This window comes from Carassius carassius, chromosome 18, assembly GCF_963082965.1.
Source record: "Carassius carassius chromosome 18, fCarCar2.1, whole genome shotgun sequence".
Lineage (NCBI taxonomy): Eukaryota > Metazoa > Chordata > Actinopteri > Cypriniformes > Cyprinidae > Carassius > Carassius carassius.
This window is the reverse complement of record NC_081772.1, coordinates 33349340-33373607: the sequence shown is the minus strand read 5'-3', so window position 1 is coordinate 33373607 and position 24268 is coordinate 33349340. Positions and strand designations below refer to the sequence as shown.

Sequence of the window (24268 nt, the reverse complement as noted above, 5' to 3'; positions counted from 1 at the left end):
TTGTGATGTGAATATATTAATGTAACAATTGTTAGATTTAAAAAAAAATTATCAAATCAGCCGGTTTCAGGAGGATTATAAAATCATCAACAGATAACCGCCATCACCTGACCTCAATTCTCTTTAGCTCTCTTTGATGCCGCAAATGCGTTTAACAAACACACTGTCACAGCAGCCAAAAAAGACTAAAGATAAAATAAGAGTTAGGAGTCCAACTAATGGAAACGCTAATCACTGTTATGGTGACACACATTAGAGTTAAACCTTTCTTAATTCTCAATAAAACTTTTGTAGATGTCCAACAGAAATAAAGTCAGTCTGGTTAGTAATAAGAGAAGCTGGTAAAGCTGTTTGTGGAGTTGTTTAATCCTCCTCTGGTGAGATCTTGAGAGATTTAATGTCTTCTTTTATCTTCAGTTGATTTCATCTAAGGTTGTGGCTGAAGTCAGTTGTAGTTCTTGTGTTTCTGCTTATCTCTTTCTCTGTTATTTTCTTTACTTCAGTGATTCTGCTTGTTAACAGGCTTATTAAGGCGGAAATTCATATTTAATATATAAACCGATTTTGTGGCTCAGATAAGGTCCAGTTCTGGTTAATTTCTTTACTCTTGGCTGACATATGGCATTGCTATGGCCTGCTTGTGGCTCAGTTCTGGCAAACAGGAGCGGTCCGCCCAAGTGCCATCATTCCACGCTGCATGTGGGCCAGATCATCTTTCCATGGGTGCCAGATGTGGGCCGGATCTGGGCCGACACAATGTTGCTATCTGGGTCATATCCAATTTTGAGAACAAGCCTAGCTGTTCACAAGTTGAGCCTGAAAGAAGTGGATTTTGACTTGATTCTACTATCTCAAATGACAACTGATATTTTTCTCCTTTGACCACACATTCTGTGTCAAAAACGCCTATGGAATTCAGTGACTAGCCTGAGTACAGCCGTAGTTTGATGCTACTATGGCGGAGTGGTGTGTGTGTTGCCACCTTTACTTTGTCCTTATAGCTCATCACATTGCATGTTGCTCCTGAATCTAACTGACAATGCAGTGACTTGCCATGAAATTTCAGGGAAACAAACCATTTCTTTCCTTTCATGTGCACTGTGCTAATGAACTCAACAACGTAAATGTCATCATCACTGTCCCCAACCGGCTCCTTAAAATGTTCAATACAGTGAAGCTTCCCCTCTGTAAATCTGCTTTTGCTTTTAAAGCATACTTTAGCAAAGTGATTATCAGTCCCACAGAGTCTACATGTTCTGCCATATTCCCGGCTTCTTGAATGCATACTTGAATGCATATTACCACAGTATCGACATGTCTTGCTTGTGTCTAAGAGTCTTGGTGAAATAATCTGCATCTGCTTGTTAGGCCTGAATTGTTTCCTAGCAATGTCTGCATTCAGATCCCATCACACTTCTCAGTGTAGCAGTTTGTACTTCCCTGGTCTTTTCAGCTAGGCCAGTGACCAGCGCATAATCCTCAATCTCGGCTCTGAATAAGTCCCAGTTAGCGGTCTAGTCTCCGTTCATGTTCATCGGTAATGGCGGAGGTATGTTAGCCGGTCCGCTGCTGGACGGGCAAAGCGCGGCCGCAGCATTATCAGCATCCATAATCAATAAACTCCTTAGGCTGGCATCAGCACAACTTAACCCTCTGGAGTCGATTAACGCGGATACGTGTTTTGAGTCATTTTCTCCTGATAACCCCGAAAAGAACTTAAATTATACTTTCAGTTTTAATCGTACAGATAAGAGCAATACATCAATCGAATCTGTAAAGGGTCTACTTTTTTTTGGATACAGACATAATAACAACAAAACTTTGTGCACTTATAAAATAAAGATAACAAACAAGGTGTGCTGTCTGCAGCCTTTGTCTGCGCTGATCTTCATTTACAAACACGTCATTAAAATGAACTGTAACTCCGTGAATACTCAACGAAGAGACATGAGAGAGATATCTATAAAAGCTTGACATGTCCACTTTTAAACTAAACAAGTGCCGCCGAAAACAGATATTCTGTGATAGTAATCCATATGAAAACAACGCGATGTCTGTTTTTCATGTCTCCCTTCAGTATATCTAATGTGACCACGCCCCGCGCTGAACGCGCTATTCAGATTCAAACTGAAGCGCGGCTTGAATACGCCCATAACAGAAGAAAATGCAGCCAGACTGTTCTTCAAGTTTTTACTTTTACTGTTTGCTTCGCGATGAGAGGAATAAGACATAATTCACCCCAAAAAGATGTGATGTGGTTGAGGATTTGAGAAATGGACAGAGGTGGGTAGAGTACCCAAAAACTGTACTCAAGTAAAAGTAAAAATACTTCTAGAAATATTTACTCAAGTAAAAGTAAAAGTACTAGTCTTGAATAGTTACTTGAGTAAGAGTAAAAGAGTATCGGATAAAAAATCTACTCAAGTAGTTAGTTACTAGTTATTTGGGTCATATATACTGAGCCTATTTTTATTTAGATATATAGATAAAATGTATGTAATGTATATGTGTGTGTATAAATGTATATATTTCATCATCCTTTACTCCAATTTATGTAATTTATTATAAAAGCTTGTCTGTTTACTTAAGTAACAGATATAGGTGTCATGCCATAACATATTTTTAATACAACTGACTTTATATTAAATGTGAATTTAACATTGAAAGTTAATGTGATATAAATATTGCTACTAATCTTTCATTGTTCAGAAAGAGAGCAAATAACATTTACATTATTAAAGATCATTTTCACTGACAGTCTAGATTTCAATCACTCTCAGAAACTCCCATTAAAATCACTGAAACTGTTAACACTGTGAAATCAATATCTTAATTAAAGATTCGTACACACATCTGCACTTTGTTGTTCCTGCGAGAGAATTCGCCAGAAAGAGGTATTCAGTCAGTGAGCGAGTGAAGGAAGCACCGGTATTTCAGCGATGACTCATCGGAACGCCTCTGATTGGCCAATGCTTTAATAAGCTCAACAGAATCATGTGTGATTGGTTATAATGCGCAGCGCTGTATAAACGCATCTATCTCTGGCTCAGCGCCAGCAAGCGATCACAGATCTGAATTTAGCAGCTGATGATATGACTTGCTGAACGTACTTGCACCAGTGTGATTGTATTAAAATTAATAAAATCTTAATCTGCTATTTTTTGTCTTTTGGAAGCTGCATTTAACTTGACTCCCCTCTGTTATAAGCCACACACGTACAACAAACTAATGTCACAGTGGTATCGTGTACTGTAATCGAATGTAGCCCAAGTTATTACCTGTTAAACAGTAGACAGCACACGCGGTGTTCATCTAATAAGGATCTCCATCGCAAGCAAATAATAACCTTTGCAGATTTGCTTTCAATTCCATAGCCACGTTTTCCAGTTAAGATTGTTAAAAGGATTTCTGAAGGATTGTGTGACTGGAGTAATGATGCAAAACAATTAGTTTGAAAGTCAGCTTTGATTGTTCCTGATAAACTGTTTAACTGCTCCCCCAAGTGGATATTAAAGTATGTTGTGGGATAATTAAATATATTCTAAATAAAGTACAAACATAAAATTATATAGATTTATTTTGTTCTCACATTCTTTCTTGTAACTCTTCCCTCACAGTGGCACAGATGACTGAAAGGATCATTATGCAGCTCATTATGCAGCTCATTATGCAGGCCTTTGTCTTCTCAGGTGTAAATCACAATGATATTCATGGTAGTTGACGCCTACTCGCATATGACTTTTACCAACAAAAAGTGTCTTAGAAAATTTAAATCAATATATTGTTTTCTGTGAGTGAGTAAACAAGATGATTTTCACATAACGTAGAAAGAAAAATTCTAGGCTAAAAGCTCCAGTTCTCAAAAATCCCGGGAACCATTGTTCTCTATGTGTTTTTTTGCCTTATTCAAGTGTTTTTACATTTTTAGTTTTTCACTCACCACGCATAATATTTTTTTCTCAAAAACACAATCATGTACATACATGCATTTTACATATTATTATAGCCCAGTTTGTGCTGATTACAGTGAGATTAGACTTTACCCATTTAGATATTTATAAGAAACTGAAAAAAGCACAAATGTCAGGGCATGACAAAACTTCTCCAGGCCCCAAAAATACCCTTAGACTCCAGAGGGTTAAATTTAAGAATGCGCGCTAGGCATCTTCTGACACGATGTTTATGTGTAAATAAAAGGCAGACATGAGAGTGTAACTCAGTCACTGTATTCACAACAGAGCAGCCATACAACAACAAAGCATGAGCAATCAACTGTCGATCGCATGACCTATTACATCCTGTAACACTGATCACATATGGCAGCAGAACACTTTTAAACATCAGAAACCAGTTTCTTCACCGTTTTACTTAACGATCCAAGTTGGCCACCTGAGATTCTCCGCATGACGGATGAGAACAATGGCTATGAGAGGGCTCCTCCAAGGCAATGAAACAGAAAACACAGAAGGAAACACGCTGGGGTTCAAAACAGACTGAGGACCAGAGCACACAGTCCACCTTTACCCAGTATCCTGTTAGCCAACGTTCAATCGCTTGAGAACAAGATGGATGATCTCAGAGCCAGGATAAGATTCCATCGGGACATAAGGGACTGCAACATAATATGCTTAACAGAAACATGGCTGAACCCCTCGGTACTGAATGAAGCTGTAACACCATCTGATAGCTTCTCTGTTATCTAGATGGACAGGACTGTAGTGCGGAGGCCGGCAAAACCAGAGGTGGTGGGGCCTGTTTCATGGTCAACAAGAGATGGTGTGACCCCAGGGACATTACCACTCTGTCACATTCCGGTTTGCTTCATCTGGAGCAGCTAACAATCATGTGCCGGGCGTTCTATTTGTCTCAAGAGTTTACAACGGTCTTGTCATGGCATTCCAAACCCGTAAGACCTCCATTCATCTTTGGAACACAGTTTAAAATATTTTAGATTTAGTCCAAGATCTCTCAGTCCCTCCATTGAAAACGTATGTACGGTATACTGTCCATGTCCAGAAAGGTAATAAAAACATCATCAAAGTAGTCCATGTGACATCGGAGGGTCAGTTAGAATATTTTGAAGCATCGAAAATACATTTTGGTCCAAAAATAGTCAAAACTTTAACTTTATTCAGCATTGTCTTCTCTTCTGGGTCTGTTGTGAGCGAGTTAAAAACACTGCAGTTTAGTGATATCCGGTTTGCGAAGGAATCACTCGATGTGACTGGATCTTCTTGAACAAGTTCACCAATGTTTATTCAACAAGGAATAGGATATAGGATTATAAATATAAGCAAAGATTCTGAGGCTGTTGTAGTTGAAGTATGGATAGAAAAAATGTACATATGGATAGTGAAATATTATAATCCATTAGGGAAACTAAGTAAAGAGGCACTTGAAAAGATAATTGGTGAAGAAATACACAAGACAGTTTGGTATGGGGATTTTAATGCTCAACGCACACTTTGGGGTGGTACACACACTGATAATAATGGGAGTGTGGTGAAAGAATTTATAGAGGCTCAAGATCTAGTTTGTTTGAATGATGGAAGAGTAACTAGAGTAGATGTAAATAAAAACCACAAGATGTGATGGCGATGTAAGTGTCATTGCATTATAAGGTTTATGTTAGCCTATCCAATAACAAAAAAACAACACCACAACGCATTTTTCACACATTTTCTAGAGGGACACCATTGGACAGGCGTCTCGCACAAGAGAGCTGGATGTTTGGAAATCAATGTAAAATTAATGTAAGTTCAACTTTTTAAAAACATATATCGAGACTTTATGATGGGTTTTTGTTCCCCATCCCACTGCATCTCATTTTTTTAAATGAAAAAAGATCATTCTGTGTGACTGGCTTTCCACCCTTTTTATTTAACTACACATGCATAGCCTACATGATGCTGTTTTGTTTATAGTTCTTTAAGCAAATTAATTAATTATAATTGTTTCATAAACATTATTTTAAATATGATGTTTTTTTTTTTCACAGTCATGTATTCTAATGCTTTGAATAAACGTGCATTAATAATATTTTGCTCGATGCGCCCTCGTGGCCTCAGGAGAGAAGCAAAAAGCTTTTCATCACCCTAACTGATATTATTTATTTTAAATTCAAATATAATTAACATTTTTGATAATATTTAAGTAAAAAAATCTAATTTAGTTTTTCAGCTATTTTGACAGCCCTAGTGATTATTACCCAATAATCTATGAAATAGGAGTGGGACTAATTAAATTGGAGGAAATAGGTCTCCCTTGATGGAAATTAAGAAATGCCAACTGGACACTTTATAATATGACATGTAGTATGAGGTTAGAAGGAATAAGTTAAAACAGGTATAATAGTATAGATGACTTTAATGCAAACGTAGTAGAAATCATGCACTCCACTGCAAAATAAGTTATCGGTAGATTAAAACAACATAAGGTAGTCCCCTGGTGGTCAGATGAATGCAATAAAGCAATTAAGGCAAGAAATAAAGCTTTTAGGAAAGTTAAAAGAACATTTTCTTTTAATGACCTAAAAGAATACAAAAAGACACAAGCAAAAGTTAGATGAGCAATTAGAAAAGCTAATGCGAAATTACTGGAATCAATTTTGCAATAACATAGGAAAAGAAACGTGTGGGGTATGATAAGAAGGATGGGAGGAATTAGGAGGGAGTATACATTGCCAGCTATTAAATATAATAACGAAATTATGATAACAAATAAAGATAAGACGGAGGCTCTGGCAAAAACATTCTTAAAAGTTCATAGCTATTCTAATCTGACACTTGATGCAAGGAAAGGTAGAGATTAAGTAATGAGAGAGCACTCTAACATACTAATGGAAATGGATGATTTTAATGGAACACTAAATGTTTCCTTTTCTTTATTTGAGCTTAAAAGTGCGTTGGTAGGGGCCAGAGCAACGTCCCCTGGTACGGATGAATTATGTTATAAAATGGGAGGCATGGGAATCAGATGAGCGAGGAGGGTAATAAATGAAAGAGAAGTTTAATGAACAACAATAACTTCAACAGAGGTAACAGACAATCGCGGACAGGAAGGAACGAAAAAGACAGGGTTTTAAACACAAGGGAGGTAATCTGGGGAATGGAGAACAGGTGGGGATTAATCAATTAACCAAACAAGAAACGGGACATGACCAAAATAGGGTCCATGAACGTAACAGTTCGCCCCCTCCCAGAACGGTGTGTCCTTGCACCGAAAGAGGAATTCCAGCGGAGGGAGGGTGGGGGTTCTGGAGGTGGGCGTGGGGCAGGCAATGGAGAGGAAGTATGGAGCATGGACCTAGGGGGGAGTAGGAGGGAGGAGCCAGGGAGGAGCCTGGAGCAGAAGAAGCCAGATGGTCCTCTAGAGACCAGCCAAGATGACCCACGGTGGAGTTGACGGCGGGAGTAGCCATGGTGGAAGAGGGGCCGACGACAACCGGGGGCCGACTGATGGAGACTGCGCCGGTGGATCAGGAGCCCAGGTTGGAGCCAAGCAGACAGAGAGCCAGGGTGAAGCCAAGGATCTGGAGGGTTAACGCAGAGCAGAAGGCTCAGGCGACCAAGGCAGGCTCGGCGGCTGGAGGTGGAGACAGGGAATCCTTACGCCAAGGCAGAGCTGAAGACTGGAAGTCCCGAGGCTGACCGGAGTGCCCAGATGGCGATGACTGAGGGTGAGCTGCAGGACTAACTGTTACCAGAGGAGATGAGGTTGAGGAACTGGCTGGTCTAGGAGGGGGTGAGAGAGGGAGGCCAGGAGGAAACACAGAAGGATCAGGGCTGGACAGAACCAGCAGAGAAACAGGTGATAAGGGGCTGGACTGAACCAGCAGAAGTGGAGCAGAGGAACTGACAGGTCTAGGAGGAGGCAAGAGAGGGAGGCTGGGAGGGAACACAGGAGGATCAGGCCTGGACAGAACCAGTGGAGAAACAGGAGATTCAGGGCTGGACTGAACCAGCGGAGAAACAGGAGATTCAGGGCTGGGCAGAACCAGCGGAAAAACAGGAGATTCAGGGCTGGGCGGAACCAGCAGAGAAACAGGAGATTCAGGGCTGAGGGGAACCAGCGGAAATGGAGCAGAGGAACTGACTGGTCTAGGAGGAGGCGGGAGAGGGAGGCTGGGAGGGAAGACAGGAGGATCAGGGCTGGACGGAACCAGTGGAGAAACAGGAGATTCAGGGCTGGGTGGAACCAGTGTATAAATAGGAGATTCAGGGCTGGGTGGAACCAGCAGAGAAACAGGAGATTGAGGGCTGGGTGGAACCAGCGGAGACACAGGGGATTCAGGAATTACCTCCACAAACCAGTCTATAAGGTCCATTTGAAAAATGTCCATTAATTCCTCCATATAATTTAAAGAAACCAGATGCAGCTCACCCTCAGTAGCGGGAGTGTGGGCAGGGCTTCCCTCCAAGCCCCCTACACGCTGCTTGAGGCTCAGACTCCCTGGCGATGATCGGATCCGTCATGGTGGGCTCAGGCGGTTGCTCCGTCCAGAAGGATGGCGGCTGGCTGGACTCTGGTTCTGGAGATATCCTCTTCAGAGGGGCTGACAGTGAATGGGGATCCATTATTCTCCAGCACCCACTCCACGAAGGCGGCGAAATCCTCTCTGGGACCGTTCACTGGCAGGCGTGCCTTACACAACTCACTCAGACCGGTGTAATAAAAATTAGAGAGCGAGCGGTCTGGGAAGCTGGTAAGGCACGCCAAATGGATAAAGTCCCTGGTATGGTCCTCCAGCGAACGGTCCAGTTGCTCCAGGCACAGGAGTTGGACTGCTGGGATAGCCATTCCAGGAGAGGGAGAAAACAAAACAAAAAAGAAAGAAAAACACAGCTAAATTCACTTTAGAGTCCGTGATTCTGTTACAGGCTGTGTATGCAGGTGTGGGAATCAGACGTCTGTTTAGTGGTGCATTTAAGGCTTCTTCAATCCCGGTTTGGGAGATGCCTTTATCTCTGAGACGTCTTCAACTTGCCATGGTATATTGGGTAAAGTTGCAGGGGCATAAGCAGGGCCATCCAACCAAACCTGTGTTGAACTCACGTTGGGAACATGGAAGATGATGAGAGTTAACGGTGACCTGACCCAACTCTGGAGGGTCAACGGGAACCGGACTCGACTCTGGAGGGTCAACGGGAACTCTGGAGGGTCAAGTAGGTTATATCGGTACAGGAAATCTGTATACTATTTCATGCTCTATTTAAAAGAGAACTGAAACCACATAAAAAGTGACATATGGGCCAGTGGCAAATTCAGATGTCTGAGATGATGGCAAGGTGAAAAATACATTTTGTTACAAATATACATTTCTTAGGGTTGTTTGATTTGAACAAAACATACCTTTTCATAGAAAGGTCCAAATATGTTAAATGTGTATCTTTAAAAATCATAATTATCACATTTGAACCATTTGCCTTACCTTGCTTTATAATTCTTTTCATTTGAATCCATTAAATACTTTACAATTTTTCTTTTAAAACAGAATCAGTTTTCACACTGGCCTCTGGACATCAGATAGTCACCATCTGACCTGGTCATTATCAAATATGTTAGGTTTGCTTGGTGGCATAAAAAAGTATGCAAATTTGTGAATGTACCTGTCTGGAAACTAACGTAAATGAGGGGAGTTGAAAGATTTCTTATCCTGTGGCTCCCTCTAGTGGACTGCATTTGGCCTCTTGAGAGGGCATTTTTACTCAGCCAATGCAAGTCTAAAAATTTTTTATTTTTGATAAATATTCATAGAAACCTTATATAGAAAATGATGATGATTATATGTTTATGATTATAAAATGATTATATAGATAATATATTTTTAAAAAAAACTACAGATCAGGTCTAATGTCTCTGATGAGTTTGGTGCTGTAGCATTAAAGCCCTAGGGAGATATACAGAACAGTTGAAAAAATTATTGGTCTCAAAATAATAATAATAAGTTTAAATAGTATAACAGTATAACATAGTATAACTAGCTTAAGTAACTTAAGTATAAATAATAGTATAAATAATATAAATAGTATAAATAATATAAATAGTATAAATAACTTAAGTAACATTAGTGTGGTGGATCAATGAATAGGAGAGATAACACACAACCGAATACAATGTTTATATCTTCTTGTTTTAGATGATGAGAGAGATGAGAAATCCTGACCAGCCTTGTGGACTGAAAGTCAGGCAAGGGAATTTAAAAACAGGCATTCTTTAATGTGATTTGAAAATTGCCAGCTACTAAAACCTGTAACTGCAGTGGCTGAGTTAAATGATTAACACTAAACAGTTAGAAATCAGTCCAGTCTCCCCAGCTGTAAATGTCATTGGCTGTTGAAGTCTTCTGTTACTTATAATAAATTGAGATGTTGATATCACATAAGCAGTCTTTCACAATGCTCTCAGTTATATAGATGCATATTGTATGAATTAGTGAGTGTGTGGTGTTTATAGGGTGTCGCTGTGGGATTGTGAGTATGAGGCTGCGAGGGAAAGTCCGTGTATACCCATTACAAAAACTAGACTACACCACTGGTTGGATGCATTGATGACACACATATTCCCATCATCTCACCTTCTGAAAATGAAACAGATATGGAATGGAAGGATGCCAGATAGAAGTGTTGTCTGACATATATGCTGCAAACACCAGTGCATCACCACAGCTGCTACATAAACACAAATTATGCACAGTTTAGTTGGTCATCTTTTTTTCCTATAAATACAATATTACTCACTCTGGACTGTGATGGAGCAGTGCCATCAGACTGATATGACGTCAGTGTGTGAATGTTACTGGATTCTTGTCCATTTCCTTGAATCAGAGGCATGCTGGGACAGGTCGCTGCTGTGTGAAAACACTCTTGAAGTATTGAATGATCAGCAGTGTTGTTTCACCCATTGAGAAAGACTGGTCTACTGAACAGTTCAGTGAACACATTATTGAATCTTTTATCGAATTATCTCAGTGAAAATTTAAAACTGCAATTTTAGCTAGAAAGCCAACCCACTGGGCAAAGTTATGTCCAGTTGACGTCTTGTGGACGTCTTTTTATGTCTTTGCAGACGTTGAAAAGACGTCCACTGAGGAGCCAGAATGAAAGATTTTAGGACGTCTTTTTTTGACGTCTTCCGTACGTCTGATTTAGACGTTCACAGAACCTCCTTACAAGGTTAAAAACTAGTTCAAAAGTGGTCAGTGGAAATATTTCAACATCATTTAAGGTTCATTTAGACATAACTTATACTGTTTCTGGACCAAATCAACACTCTCAGGATGCATTAGATTTAGAGTCATGTTATTTCAATGTAATTTCCAGATACTGTGTTTGTCCTAAAATCAAGAAAATAAAATAATCTTTATGAAATAATGAAAAAAAATGACGATTGAGCATGTGGTAAAATCAACTGCAAATCAAAGACATTAAATCTCTGAAGATCTCAGCAGAGGAGGATCAATTTACATCATTTACATCAACATCATTTGAAGTCACCATTGTGGTGGACGGTGTTTGCTTTAGTTGGGATCTTGGTCCTCATACTTCTTGTGTTAGCTTGTCTCTGGCTGTTATAACTGTGTGTTATAAAACACTCTTATTGTGGCAGAGAGCGTTGAGTTCGAGCGTTATCATCTTGCTTTTAATGGTGATTAAACTATAGCACAATAAGTTATTAATGTTTTGCCATTGATGGTATCGTGATGAACCCTTTAACATCAATGGAAGAATTTCACCAGACAGTAGATTCTTAAAAAGTTCTTTGACGGTATGACGACAAAATAATGAAAAAAAACAAAAACAAAAATTTCATTAATAAAACCAATAATGTTTTCTTTATTGTAGTTCAGAATCAAATGTGTAGTACATACAAAAAATAGAAATATCATGCAGGCCATTCTAATGAAGCTGTAGTTGCAGAACAGATCCATTGTGAAGTGTTTGTTATTTGATGATTTTCAGAAGCACTTTATTTTACAGTCCTGTTCTGGACGTACATACTGTGTACTTTAATGATAACCCAGTGATAACTAGCTACTAGCTTTCTGTTGGTAAGTACATGGTAAGTGTGTGCACCTACTATAAAATAAACTGCAAGCCTATTTTCTTAATTGCAACCGATGGTGTATTTTGCTTTTCTTGTTATTCAATAAATGTGCTTTTTAAGTGTTACAATCTCAAATAGATGTAGGAAAAGTTTTCAATCAATTCGTCAAGAACTTAAGTCGATAATTTGGTGTTTAGCTGAGGCCTAGAGTTATTTGGCATGTATTATAACCCTGATTAAATCACTTCAAAACCAAACCAACCAGCCATCAAAACCAACCCGCGGTTATATTACATTGTGTGTGTGTGTGATTGTGTGTGTGTGTGTGTGTGTGTGTGTGTGTGTAGGTGTGTGTGTGTGATTGTGTGTGTGTGTGTGTAGGTGGGTGTGTGTGATTGTGTGTGTGTGTGTGTGTGTGTGTGTGTGTGTGTAGGTGGGTGTGTGATTGTGTGTGTGTGTGTGTGTGTGTAGGTGGGTGTGTGTGATTGTGTGTGTGTGTGTGTGTGTGTGTGTGTGTGTGTGTGTGTGTGTGTGTGTGTGCGTGTGCAGCACAACCCTTTCTGGTTTGGTGTACAACAATGATTTACATGAACAGTATACATTTAAAAATCAAATACAAATTGGATCATGTACAAAAAGTTAAAAAAAAAGAGACAATCTTCTCAAAAACATGGAAATGGTTTTTAAAAAGAAAGAATTGAATAAACCAATGAATTTGACAGACAGACACTCTGCACATATTGCTGCTAAGGTTCAGATAAAGGTTGTTTTTTTCTGTGAAATGTGTTTGTGTCGTATTGAAATGAGTCAAATACATGCTTTGGAAGCTGCTGGTTAATATTCCATTCTCATTAAGAATTCATCTCTGTTCAACAATCATATTGTCAAGGCACTAATGCTTGTTGTAAAACATCTGTGAAACACAAGATATAAAACTCAAAAAAGAAGAAGGAAGAGAGCAGGGATACGGATGACGTACGAGCACTTGGTGGTCATCGTTCTGTGACTGTGGACAGACACGCGTCTCTCTTTATTCCCTTACGATCCTCTGATATTTCCAGAATCATCTTAATTGAGGTAGATCACAGGACCAGATCTCCTGCAGACCGATCATGTGAGATACAGCGGGACTTTTTCAGTCAAGGCCTCAGCGGCTGTGAATGTGAACATGAGCTCACACTGCCAGTTTGGCTCGATCTAACCAACCAACGCAACACATTCCTTAAAACAGAGAACAATCCCAGTTCATGTCAAACACTGATGTCTGCGCTGAAGGGGCTGGAACAGATGAAAATCATCCTGTAAACGTTCCTCGACCCGCTCGATACTAACTCTCACCGAGAACACTGACACAGCATTAAAGCAGCATTAATGATTCCTCAGCTGCTACTTCTCAGTCAAATACATCACAGGTAATTGCATATAAAAACACTGTCTCCATGCAGTGACGTTTCCTCTAATAACACTCATGGCTAAAATGTGCATTTGCAAAAACATGTTTCAAATTTTCCAAACTCAAGAGGAATGAATACATATTGCATGGCTGATGTTCCCCTTTAAAACAATCAGACGAGTGACTTCATATAGTCTGACATAAAACAATTCATAGCTAGATTCTAAGAGTAAAGCAAACATAAACTGGTTAAAATGAAATCCCATGCATCATCTCTCAGGGCTTCACCAGCAAACATCATGCCTTCTTAACCAATGATTGTCTAACATTTCCCTTTTAAAGCCTAGAAACTCTGTACAAAAATATTCAAGAAAACATTCTGAAAGATGCATAGCTCAAAAATCACAATTGTGGAGAAGCCCCGTTTTATGCTGATGATCCTGCAGGGATAGAGAACACACACACACACACACACACACACACACACACACACAGATCTATCAGTCTCTCCGCTGTAAACCTTCACGGCTCTCAGATGACAGATTCGGGGTCCTTGGTCTTCATCTCTCCGTCTGTGTCGTCCTGTGTGCCACTCTTGCTCTCCAGCATCTTCTCGGTGGTGTCTCCTCCTGTCTGCGCCTCCTTCCTCTTCCTCCGCGCCTCCACCCACGGGATCAGACACAGCATGGCCCCCCCGATGATGGGAGGAATGCCTGCCAGGTAAAAGGCCACGTCATAGCTGCCCAGACGGTCTCTGAGGAAGCCTGCGTACAGAGACAGACAGTCAGGTCAACAAGCCACGTTTACACCGCAAAAGTGCTTCTGTCTTTCACATTTGAAAGCTGTTCAGAAGTGGTATTAATGCATTTCCACATTAATCAGACATGAGCAGTTTTCTTCCCTACCACCAGGGATGCTAGAGTGTTTTAGGTTTCCTTAAGTAAAGTCATGTGGTAGAGAGAGTTAGCAATGTGTTCCTGCTCATGTTGGTGTGGAAGAGAATGAGAAGGTGGATATTATGTCTAAACAAACTCTAAAATTAAAACAAGTTCCATTAAGCAAAGCAGAAGCTAAAGCATACATTAGGAAATATGTGCAATCAGTATGGCAGATATATATTGGGATGGTATTGAAACAGGTGGACATTTATATAATACAGTATACAAAAACACGCTGCCCACATAGCAACATTGTGTCGGCCCAGATCCGGCCCACATCTGGCACCCATGGAAAGATGATCTGGCCCACATGCAGCGTGGAATGATGGCACTTGGGCGGACCGCTCCTGTTTGCCAGAACTGAGCCACAAGCAGGCCATAGCAATGCCACATGTCAGCCAAGAGTAAAGAAATTAACCAGAACTGGACCTTATCTGAGCCACAAAATCTGTGTGTATTAAATATGAAGTAATTTCAGCCTTAATAAGCCTGTTAACAAGCAGAATAACTGAAGTAAAGAAAATAACAGAGAAAGAGATAAGCAGAAACACAAGAACTACAACTGACTTCAGCCACAACCTTAGATGAAATCAACTGAAGATAAAAGAAGACATTAAATCTCTCAAGATCTCAGCAGAGGAGGATTAAACAACTCCACAAACAGCTCTACCAGCTTCTCTTATTACTAACCAGATTGACTTTATTTATGTTAGACATCTACAAAAGTTTTTTATTGAGAATTAACAGAGGTTTAACTCTAATGTGTGTCACCATAACAGTGATTAGTGTTTCCATTAGTTGGGCTCTTAACTCTTATTATATAGTTTGTCTTTTTTGGCTGCTGTGACAGTGTGTTTGTTAAACACATTTGCAGCTTCAAAGAAAGCTAGAGTGACATGATATCAAGTGTCGGCTGTTATCTGTTGATGGTTTTTTAATCATCATGAAGTACACTGATGTTCATTGATGTTTTTTTTTTTTTAATCGAACAATTATGTTGTTCCAGTAATATATTCATATTACAAACCCTGTGTTTCTGCCACATGAGATCCAGCAGTATTATAACAATCAGTTAAAATCTTTTAACAAACATGAGTTTAAAAAACTTAACTTATGCTGACACACACAGATATAAACAATCAGCACATGAATCTCAATAATGGTGACAATCAAAAATATTTAGATAAACTGATCAATTCAGAACTTCACTGAAAAGCTACTGTCACAACAAAAACAAAAGCAAAATATAAGCAAATATTTAGAATTAAACATAATAATAGGACAATTCAGCTGCATAATTTATTCATGTTGCAATGCATGCTGGGAGTTTTGTACTATGCTAATACCCAGCATGCATTGCAGCAAGGTACATTTGATTGTCACCATTGTTGAGATTCATGTGCTGATTGTTGATGTCTGTGTGTGGCATCATAGATTGAATTCTTTAAAAACTTCTAACTGATTGTTGTAATATTGCTTGACCTCATGCTGGAGAAACACATAGTTTGTGATGTGAATATATTAATGAAACAATTGTTAGATTTAAATAAAATATCAGCAAATCAGCATGTTTCATGAGGATTATAAAATCATCAACAGATAACCGCCATCACCTGACCTCAATTCTCTTTAGCTTTCTTTGATGCCGCAAATGCGTTTAACAAACACTGTCACAGCAGCCAAAAAAGACGAACTATATAATAAGAGTTAAGAGCCCAACTAATGGAAACACTAATCACTGTTATGGTGAAACACATTAGAATTAAACCTTTCTTAATTCTCAATAAAACTTTTGTAGATGTCCAACAGAAATAAAGTCAATCTGGTTAGTAATAAGTGAAGCTGGTAATGCTGTTTGTGGAGTTGTTTAATCCTCCTCTGGTGAGATCTTGAGAGATTTAATGTCTTCTTTTATCTTCAGTTGATTTCATCTAAGGTTGTGGCTGAAGTCAGTTGTAGTTCTTGTGTTTCTGCTTATCTCTTTCTCTGTTATTTTCTTTACTTCAGTTATTCTGCTTGTTAACAGGCTTATTAAGGCGGAAATTCATATTTAATATATAAACCGATTTTGTGGCTCAGATAAGGTCCAGTTCTGGTTAATTTCTTTACTCTTGGCTGACATGTGGCATTGCTATGGCCTGCTTGTGGCTCAGTTCTGGCAAACAGGAGCGGTCCGCCCAAGTGCCATCATTCCACGCTGCATGTGGGCCAGATCATCTTTCCATGGGTGCCAGATGTGGGCCGGATCTGGGCCGCACACAATGTTGCTATGTGGGTGGTGCTTGGAGGAGGAAGAGCAGGAACCAAAGTGAAGGGAATATTATAACTCGTCTGAGAATAGGTCACACAGGACTTAATAAGCACCCAACTGGGGAATGAATGTATTTACTGCAGCTATGGACAGTGTTTGGACACTGATGTACAGAATGACAGATGACTTTCACACATATCAGCTTTTACATCACCAAATCCTACAATCTTACATTGCTTTGTTTGCCTTTTTATTATTTGTTATTTTAATTTTGTTGTACTTTTGTGTATTAACAGGTTTGTTTATATGTAGCTGTATTAACCTGAATTGAATGTTTTAATAAATCCATTTGAAATTTGAGATTTGAAATCCCTTTGATAAAAGCGTCAGCTAAATGAATAAATGTAAATCCATCACAATTAAATCAGAGCTGCGGTGATGGAGCATGTTCTTGTGAACACACACACACACACACACACACACACACATACACACAGACGTCAGATAAGGGAGGCAGTGTTGGGGACGCTCAGGACCAGGGTTGAGAAACACTGCTCTTAGATGTATATGTGACCTGTGCTGGCAAAATGAGTCGGAACGAACTGATTTTCACTAATGAGTTCTCGTCACTTTCACACTGGAATCTGACTGAGCTACACCTCTGCAAAGACAACCCTGAAGGTCCCAAAGCAAAACCACAGAGCAACCTCGCATCTTTTCCTCCAGTTCTTATTTAATAATAATTACTATATTATTAATCACAATAAAGCTGTTTTTTTATTTTTCCTTTGTTATTAAAAATAAGATGTGAAATAAACTGAAGTTTAATCAAGAGCAGCAAATGATTCCGTCTTTTAACGTTTGATTGACATTGAGACAGATGTATATAAGACCTACTGTCATGCATGGATCTGATGTAATATTACACATCAGATCTCTAGACGAGGGCTTAATGAACTCATTTTGGGGAATACCTCAAATTCGACCAAAACTGACATCTTCCACTATTGCTTGTAGCTCAATATCAGACCATGCACATTCACACTCATTCTGCCAGCACAGCTCATATATACACACACACACACACACACACACATACCCACACACACATATATATATATATATATATAGTACAGACCAAAAGTTTGGACACACCTTCTCATTCTCATTCAAAGAGTTTTCTTTATTTTCATGACTATGAAAATTGTATATATATATATATATTCACTAAACTTAGGTGTGATTTCTTTTGTGTGTGTGTGCATTTTATTGCTAAATATTTACTAAATACAATAAACAGTTTTTTTGTTTGATTGTAACTCCATGCACTGGACACAGTGTTCTCCATGTGTTGATGTAGTGTCTACAGAATGATCTGATTCTGTATTGTGTATATTACTGACTAATGTGTGTGTGATTCTGAGCACAGGTGAAATGGGTTTGAAGCGATTGTTTGATTTAATTTGAAGCTTTGTGTTTGTGTTTAAGGCTTTGAGAAAATGAGTGATGGTTTCATTAAATGTGTTTTAGCAATTCAGAAAAACTGTGACTGACATAAATGTTAATTTACCAGCTTTTAAAATATAGAAGGAGCAAACAAACCAAAATACTAATTTAAAATGTATTATAAGTTTCATATCTTGAAATTATTTATTTAAGATCTGTACAGTATCTTACTGATATTACAATAAATAAAGTTAAAATCAAATGCACCATATTGCACATTCATCTGATCAGATATATGATCTTATGGTTGTTTAAGAAAAAACATTTTTATATTTATTGTTGTTGTTGTTGTTATTTATAAGTGGCCTTTGTCTGCTTTAAGTAATGTAACAAGTTAACAATGGCAAGCTATGAGACTTATAATACAATCCATTGTGAGTTAAGATCATCGGTGTAGATCACCAGATCGTATGTGTGTTTATTTCTTGTCTCATTAGTGTTTAGCGCAGTTGTCGTTGCTAGGAAACACTTGTTTGTTTACTGTGTTGAGACGTGCTGCGTTTGGTCTCGTACTCTATCGCATACGTTGTCAGTGTTGTGCGCTTGCTTAGACCTTTCTTGTGATATACAGTAAAGTGCGTTCAGCTGAATTCAATTTCTGCTTTTTCTGGTATAAAAAATTAAAAATAAAGGTTAGTATACCGCAGCAGCCCTCCAGTTAAGCCCTCCTCGTGTGAAGACCGAAGAGTGTAAAGACCAACGACCCTACCGTGCAACTCCACCGGACAGGGACACCGGCAGGGAATATAAGTATTGTTTTGATTTATCTCTTTTTACTTCTCCTTGTTTCATTTCTGTTTCAGTTGTTGTTTTTTTATAACCAAATCTTACTATGTGTTTCCAGATCCCTACTATCACTACCACTCTCAAACCACACATCACACAATGTAGACAGCGCAATCTTAACAATCTGCACACTTTGCCTATATCTGCTAATACACTACTTTCTTTTTCTATTGGTCTCTGGAATTGCCAGTCTGCTGTTAACAAAGCCGATTTCATTACTTCTATTATTAGTCATTCAAAGCTTAATCTCATGGCCCTAACAGAGACCTGGATCAAACCAGAGGACACTGCTACACCTGCAGCACTCTCCAATAATTTCTCATTTTCCCACTCCCCCCGTTTGACTGGAAGAGGTGGAGGTACTGGTCTGCTCATCTCTAATGACTGGAAATTTAATTCTTTACCATCTTTGGGTATCAACAGCTCCTTTGAATCTCATTCAGTTACTGTTACCTACCCTCTTAAAATACATTTTGTAGTTGTCTATCGACCCCCAGGACCACTGGGTAACTTTCTGGATGAATTAGATGTGTTGCTCTCAACCTTTTCTGAGGATGGTACTCCTCTAGTTATGCTTGGAGATTTCAACATCCATCTAGATAAACCTCTGTTTGCTGATTTCCACACTCTGCTTGCCACTTTTGATCTCAACCGAGTGTCAACTACTGCTACTCACAAATCAGGCAACCAACTGGACATTATTTATACACGAAACTGCTCTACTGATCATGTTCTGGTTACTCCACTGCACACGTCGGATCACTTCCTCCTCACTCTTAACCTCAACATGGTCCCTGACACATCACTTACCCCTCCACATGTCATCTTTCGACGTAACCTACGCACACTTTCACCCTCCCGGCTATCTGCAATGGTTTCATCTTCACTTCCTTCCCCTAAACTGTTTGCATCGTTTGATGCTAACAGTGCTACTGATACTTTCTGCTCCACTCTTACATCTTGTTTAGACACTGTTTGCCCCTTATCTTCCAGGCCAGCCTGTAACACCCCTTCTGCCCCTTGGTTATCTGATGTTCTACGCGAACACCGTTCTAGTGGTTTGAGATTGGTCCTTCAAAGTATCTTGGAGAGGTGAGGTGTCCAAATCACAACATCTAACTACTGGGGTGCCTCAGGGCTCAGTTCTTGGACCACTTCTCTTCTCTGTCTACATGGCATCTTTAGGTTCTGTCATTCAGAAACATGGCTTTTCATACCACTGCTATGCTGATGACACTCAACTCTACCTCTCATTCCATCCTGATGATCCGACGGTAGCTATTCGCATCTCAGCTTGTCTAACAGACATTTCTTGCTGGATGATGGACCATCATCTTCAACTCAACCTTGCCAAGACAGAACTGCTTGTGATTCCAGCAAACCCATCGTTTCATCACAATTTCACCATCAAGTTAGGCACATCAACCATAACTCCTTCAAAAACAGCTAGAAGCCTTGGAGTTATGATTGATGATCAGCTGACTTTCTCAGACCACATTGCTAAAACTGTCCGATCCTGCAGATTTGCTTTATTCAACATCAAGAAGATCAAGCCCTTTCTTTGGGAACATGCTGCACAACTCCTTGTTCAAGCTCTTGTTCTGTCCAGGCTGGACTATTGCAATGCTCTCTTGGCAGGTCTTCCAGCCAATTCTATCAAACCTTTACAATTAATTCAGAACGCGGCAGCAAGATTAATTTTTAATGAGCCAAAAATAATACATGTCACACATCTGTTTATCAATTTGCACTGGCTACCAATAGCTGCTCGCATAAAATTCAAGGCATTGATGTTTACCTACAAAACTACCACTGGCTCTGCACCCCTTTACCTAAATTTGTTACTTCAGACTTATGTGCCTCTAGAAGCTTGCGTTCTTCAAGTGAACGTCGCTTGATTGTGCCATCCCAAAGAAGCACAAAGTCACTTTTACGGACTTTTAAATTAAATGTTCCTCCTGGTGGAATGACCTGCCCAACTCAATCCGAGCAGCTGAGAAAATTCCCTGAAGCAAACCCGGCGGCTTCAGCTGCATCCATGTTAGCACGTCACATTTGATGTGGTAATTTCTCAGTAGGCATACACACAGGTTTAAAGTCTCGTTCTCGCCCCCTACGGTGCAATTCGGTTAGGCATACATCCGCGCTAAAATATCAAGGTGAAAGTCATCATAGCTATATATATAAAGACCTCTAACACTTGCTTGCTCTATTCTTTTTCTACTCTATCTGTTTTCTTTTTATTTATTGTATTATTTAAAAGCCCATGCTACCTGTACTGTGTTAACCTAACTGAGACTTGTTATAGCTCTTATATATCATTGCTCTTTTTGTTGTTCTTGATTGCTTCCACTGTCCTCATTTGTAAGTCGCTTTGGATAAAAGCGTCTGCTAAATGAATACATGTAAATGTAAGTTAAGTGTGTGTTCATTGTGTGTTATAAATCATCATGATCTTAGAAGCTATATAAGTAATAAGTAAAAGTACAAATAAGTAAATATTATAATGCATTAAAAATTCTGATTACTCATGAGATGATACAAAAATAAGGTTTTTGATAATGCATTATGCATAATCCCTTAAGAATACTTTTATAATAAATTATAAATACAGGCTTCATAGAAAGTGTTACCAAAAATGTAAGTGTCACATTCGAGGGAATGTCAGTTTACAGTTTTTCACTGTAAATTATTAGATGACTTGTTCTTTTTCTATTTAGTTACTGTTAACCAATTAACATTTTCCCCATAGCTGTTACTGTTAAAATTATGATCAGTTTTTACAGTGAAGAATGCTTCTGTGAGAGGGTTGTTTCTCTGCATTTGCAGCAGCAGCTGAACTCCAGCCAGCAGGTGGCACAAGATGATCAGGCTTCATTACCTGCGATGGGTGGCCCGACCGTCATGGGGACGGACATCATGCCCAGGAGGAAGCCGATGGCCTGCGACACGTTTTGGGAGCCGACCAGCTCGAATGCAATGGGAGCCATGATGCAGATGAAGCATCCATCAAAGAGACCCATGAGCAGACACACGGCGATCAGCCCTCCGAACACGTGACACAGAGGAATCATCATGGACATCACCCCGATCACCAGGAACGAGGACACCTGAAGAGACACACACATCACAGCCACTGAAGGCACACGTAACAGACTTTTGTGTGTGTGTGTGTGTGTGTGTGTGTGTGCCTGTGTGTGTGCCTGTGTGTGTGTGTGTGTGTGTGTGTGTCCAGACTCCACAGTGTTGATCAGTCTCTCACCTGCAGGAAGACTTTGTTGACTCCAGGGACGTAGTCAGCCACTCTCCCGAAGATCAGACGACCCACTCCAGACGTGATGCCGATACATGTGAGCAGAACCTCTTTATTTGCATCTTGACCAAAACGCTCCTCCACATGCTTCATCTGAGAGAGACAGAAGGATCTTAATCAGAGACGGCACTCACACACAAACACATTATCACATGACACATACTTCACCCAGACCTGTCCCTTTAATACTGTGGTAGCTGTGTACACCTTCTGTTTATTTGTATTAAGAATAACCACTGTCCTCGTCATAGAAATCATGCTAGGGTTACATTTTCCAGAAAGTGTTTTGTTTGTGTCTGCTGTGAATGTGACGTGACAGGAGCACATGGGCTTTACCAATACAGTCCGTGTTAGATATGAGAAAATATTTTGAAGAATATGGGTAGCCAAACAATTTCTGGTCCTCACTGACTTCTATAATGTGGGCAAAAATACTATGGAAGTCAATGACCAACAACTGCTCGGTTTACCCTCAATCTATTTTTGTGTTCAACAGCTGAAAGACATTCATACAGGTTTGGAATGACGTGAGGGCGAGGAAATGATGAGAGAGTTGTCATTTTTAATATCAAACATTTGTAGCCATTTTTCTTAAATTAGAAAATAAGCAGAAAACAGCAGTTAAGAAGAGTTTTATTCTTAAGGACATGTCATGAATCCAGCCGCTGGGCTTCATTTCATGTGATGCATGTATTAACAGACAAAACAGTAAAAGCTTGTCTCAGCTAGTCAGAAACATCTCTGCCTGAAAAATCACACACACATATTGTTAACTGAACGCCATTAGTGCTTTTCGAAAGACTCTTGTGTTTCTCAAGCAACCACCGCTTGTTCGTGTGTGTGTGTGTGTGTGTGTGTGTGCGTGCGTACGTGTGTGTGTGTGTGTTTTTTGCGAGTTGGGGACAAACAGGAATTCACTCGGAGCGAACAGACAGGAAAAGGGGCCTGTTTTAGGGACTGTTCTGTTACAGCACTCCAAACTGACACTTGAACCCGCTTCCTGCACAGCGCTACATGTGTGTGTGTGTGTGTGTGTGAGCAGAACCACCTCCCAGCCGTTTTCATGATGTCTATTATACATACTTACTGCTGTACAGCCTAACAGTGAACCCTACACACACACACACACACACACTCATTCAGAAAGACAGACGTAAGCAGATCAGAACCAGAGGTGTTCAATTAGTACAGAAGAGGACATGGAAAAATGAAACGTGAAAACACAGGAGCAGATGTAGATGGGATCCTGGGCGTTTGGGTTCCTCCTCCCAAAACACACCAATCTGAGGGCTGCGAGAGGAGCGGCCCACACACGGCCCCACGACACACACACACACACACTTACAGAGTTTCACTGCATAAACATGAAGAACAACATAACGCCTGGCAGTCTGCTCATGTTCTGATTGAGTTGATCCATGACCTGTGCTGAACACATGAAGACTCGAGGACGACTGGCAGCCAGGATCAGCTCCAGACCCCTGCATGCTTCTTTATGCCTTTCTTTAGGGCATTTAGAAATGTAAATTTGTTATGTTCATATAAACACATCAACAGTTCTGAAATTCCCTCTCGCTGACCCGGGCCGTCAGTCGTCCTTATTTTACCATAGGAATTGGGCGTTTTGAATACATTATGTGGGTCATCATGATATCCCGCTGGCTAACACAAACGAGGGTTTCTTGAAATTATAAGAGTGATGGTTTTGGCAGCATCTGTCAAAATGTGTTCAAATAACCAGTTACATAAACCAGAAGCGCAAGCAATCATTCTTTAGTAAAGTGCATTGGGATTTTTAGATATCAGCATTTTTAGAGCAGCATTCTAGCATATTTGGTCAAAAAATGTAATCATATCAAAGTCACAAGTATAGACAAACACAGTGTGCTAAAGCAAATAACATGCACACAATTATGATCTTTCATGTCTTTATTGAACACATCCCCCATAAAAACATTCACAGTGCTGTGGAAAAAGTAATTGAACTTTACCTTGTCATGACCTGGATGATCCACATTTGTTTTTTGACAACTTCC

General features: G+C 39.7%; 1 protein-coding gene across 1 annotated transcript in view; it reads right to left on the bottom strand.

Annotated features, from left to right (window-relative positions):
• Window positions 1–12482: 12482 nt before the first annotated feature.
• The window catches only part of LOC132092818 (monocarboxylate transporter 10-like), a 44321-nt gene continuing 32535 nt past the window's right edge, over window positions 12483–24268 (bottom strand). The window contains exons 4-6 of the mRNA XM_059499242.1: window positions 22182–22325; window positions 21801–22029; window positions 12483–14202 (exon numbers count right to left, since the gene is read on the bottom strand). Coding sequence (XP_059355225.1) covers window positions 13970–14202; window positions 21801–22029; window positions 22182–22325 — 606 coding nt within the window. The 3' untranslated portion in view covers window positions 12483–13969. The remainder of the gene's footprint in view (window positions 14203–21800; window positions 22030–22181; window positions 22326–24268) is intronic.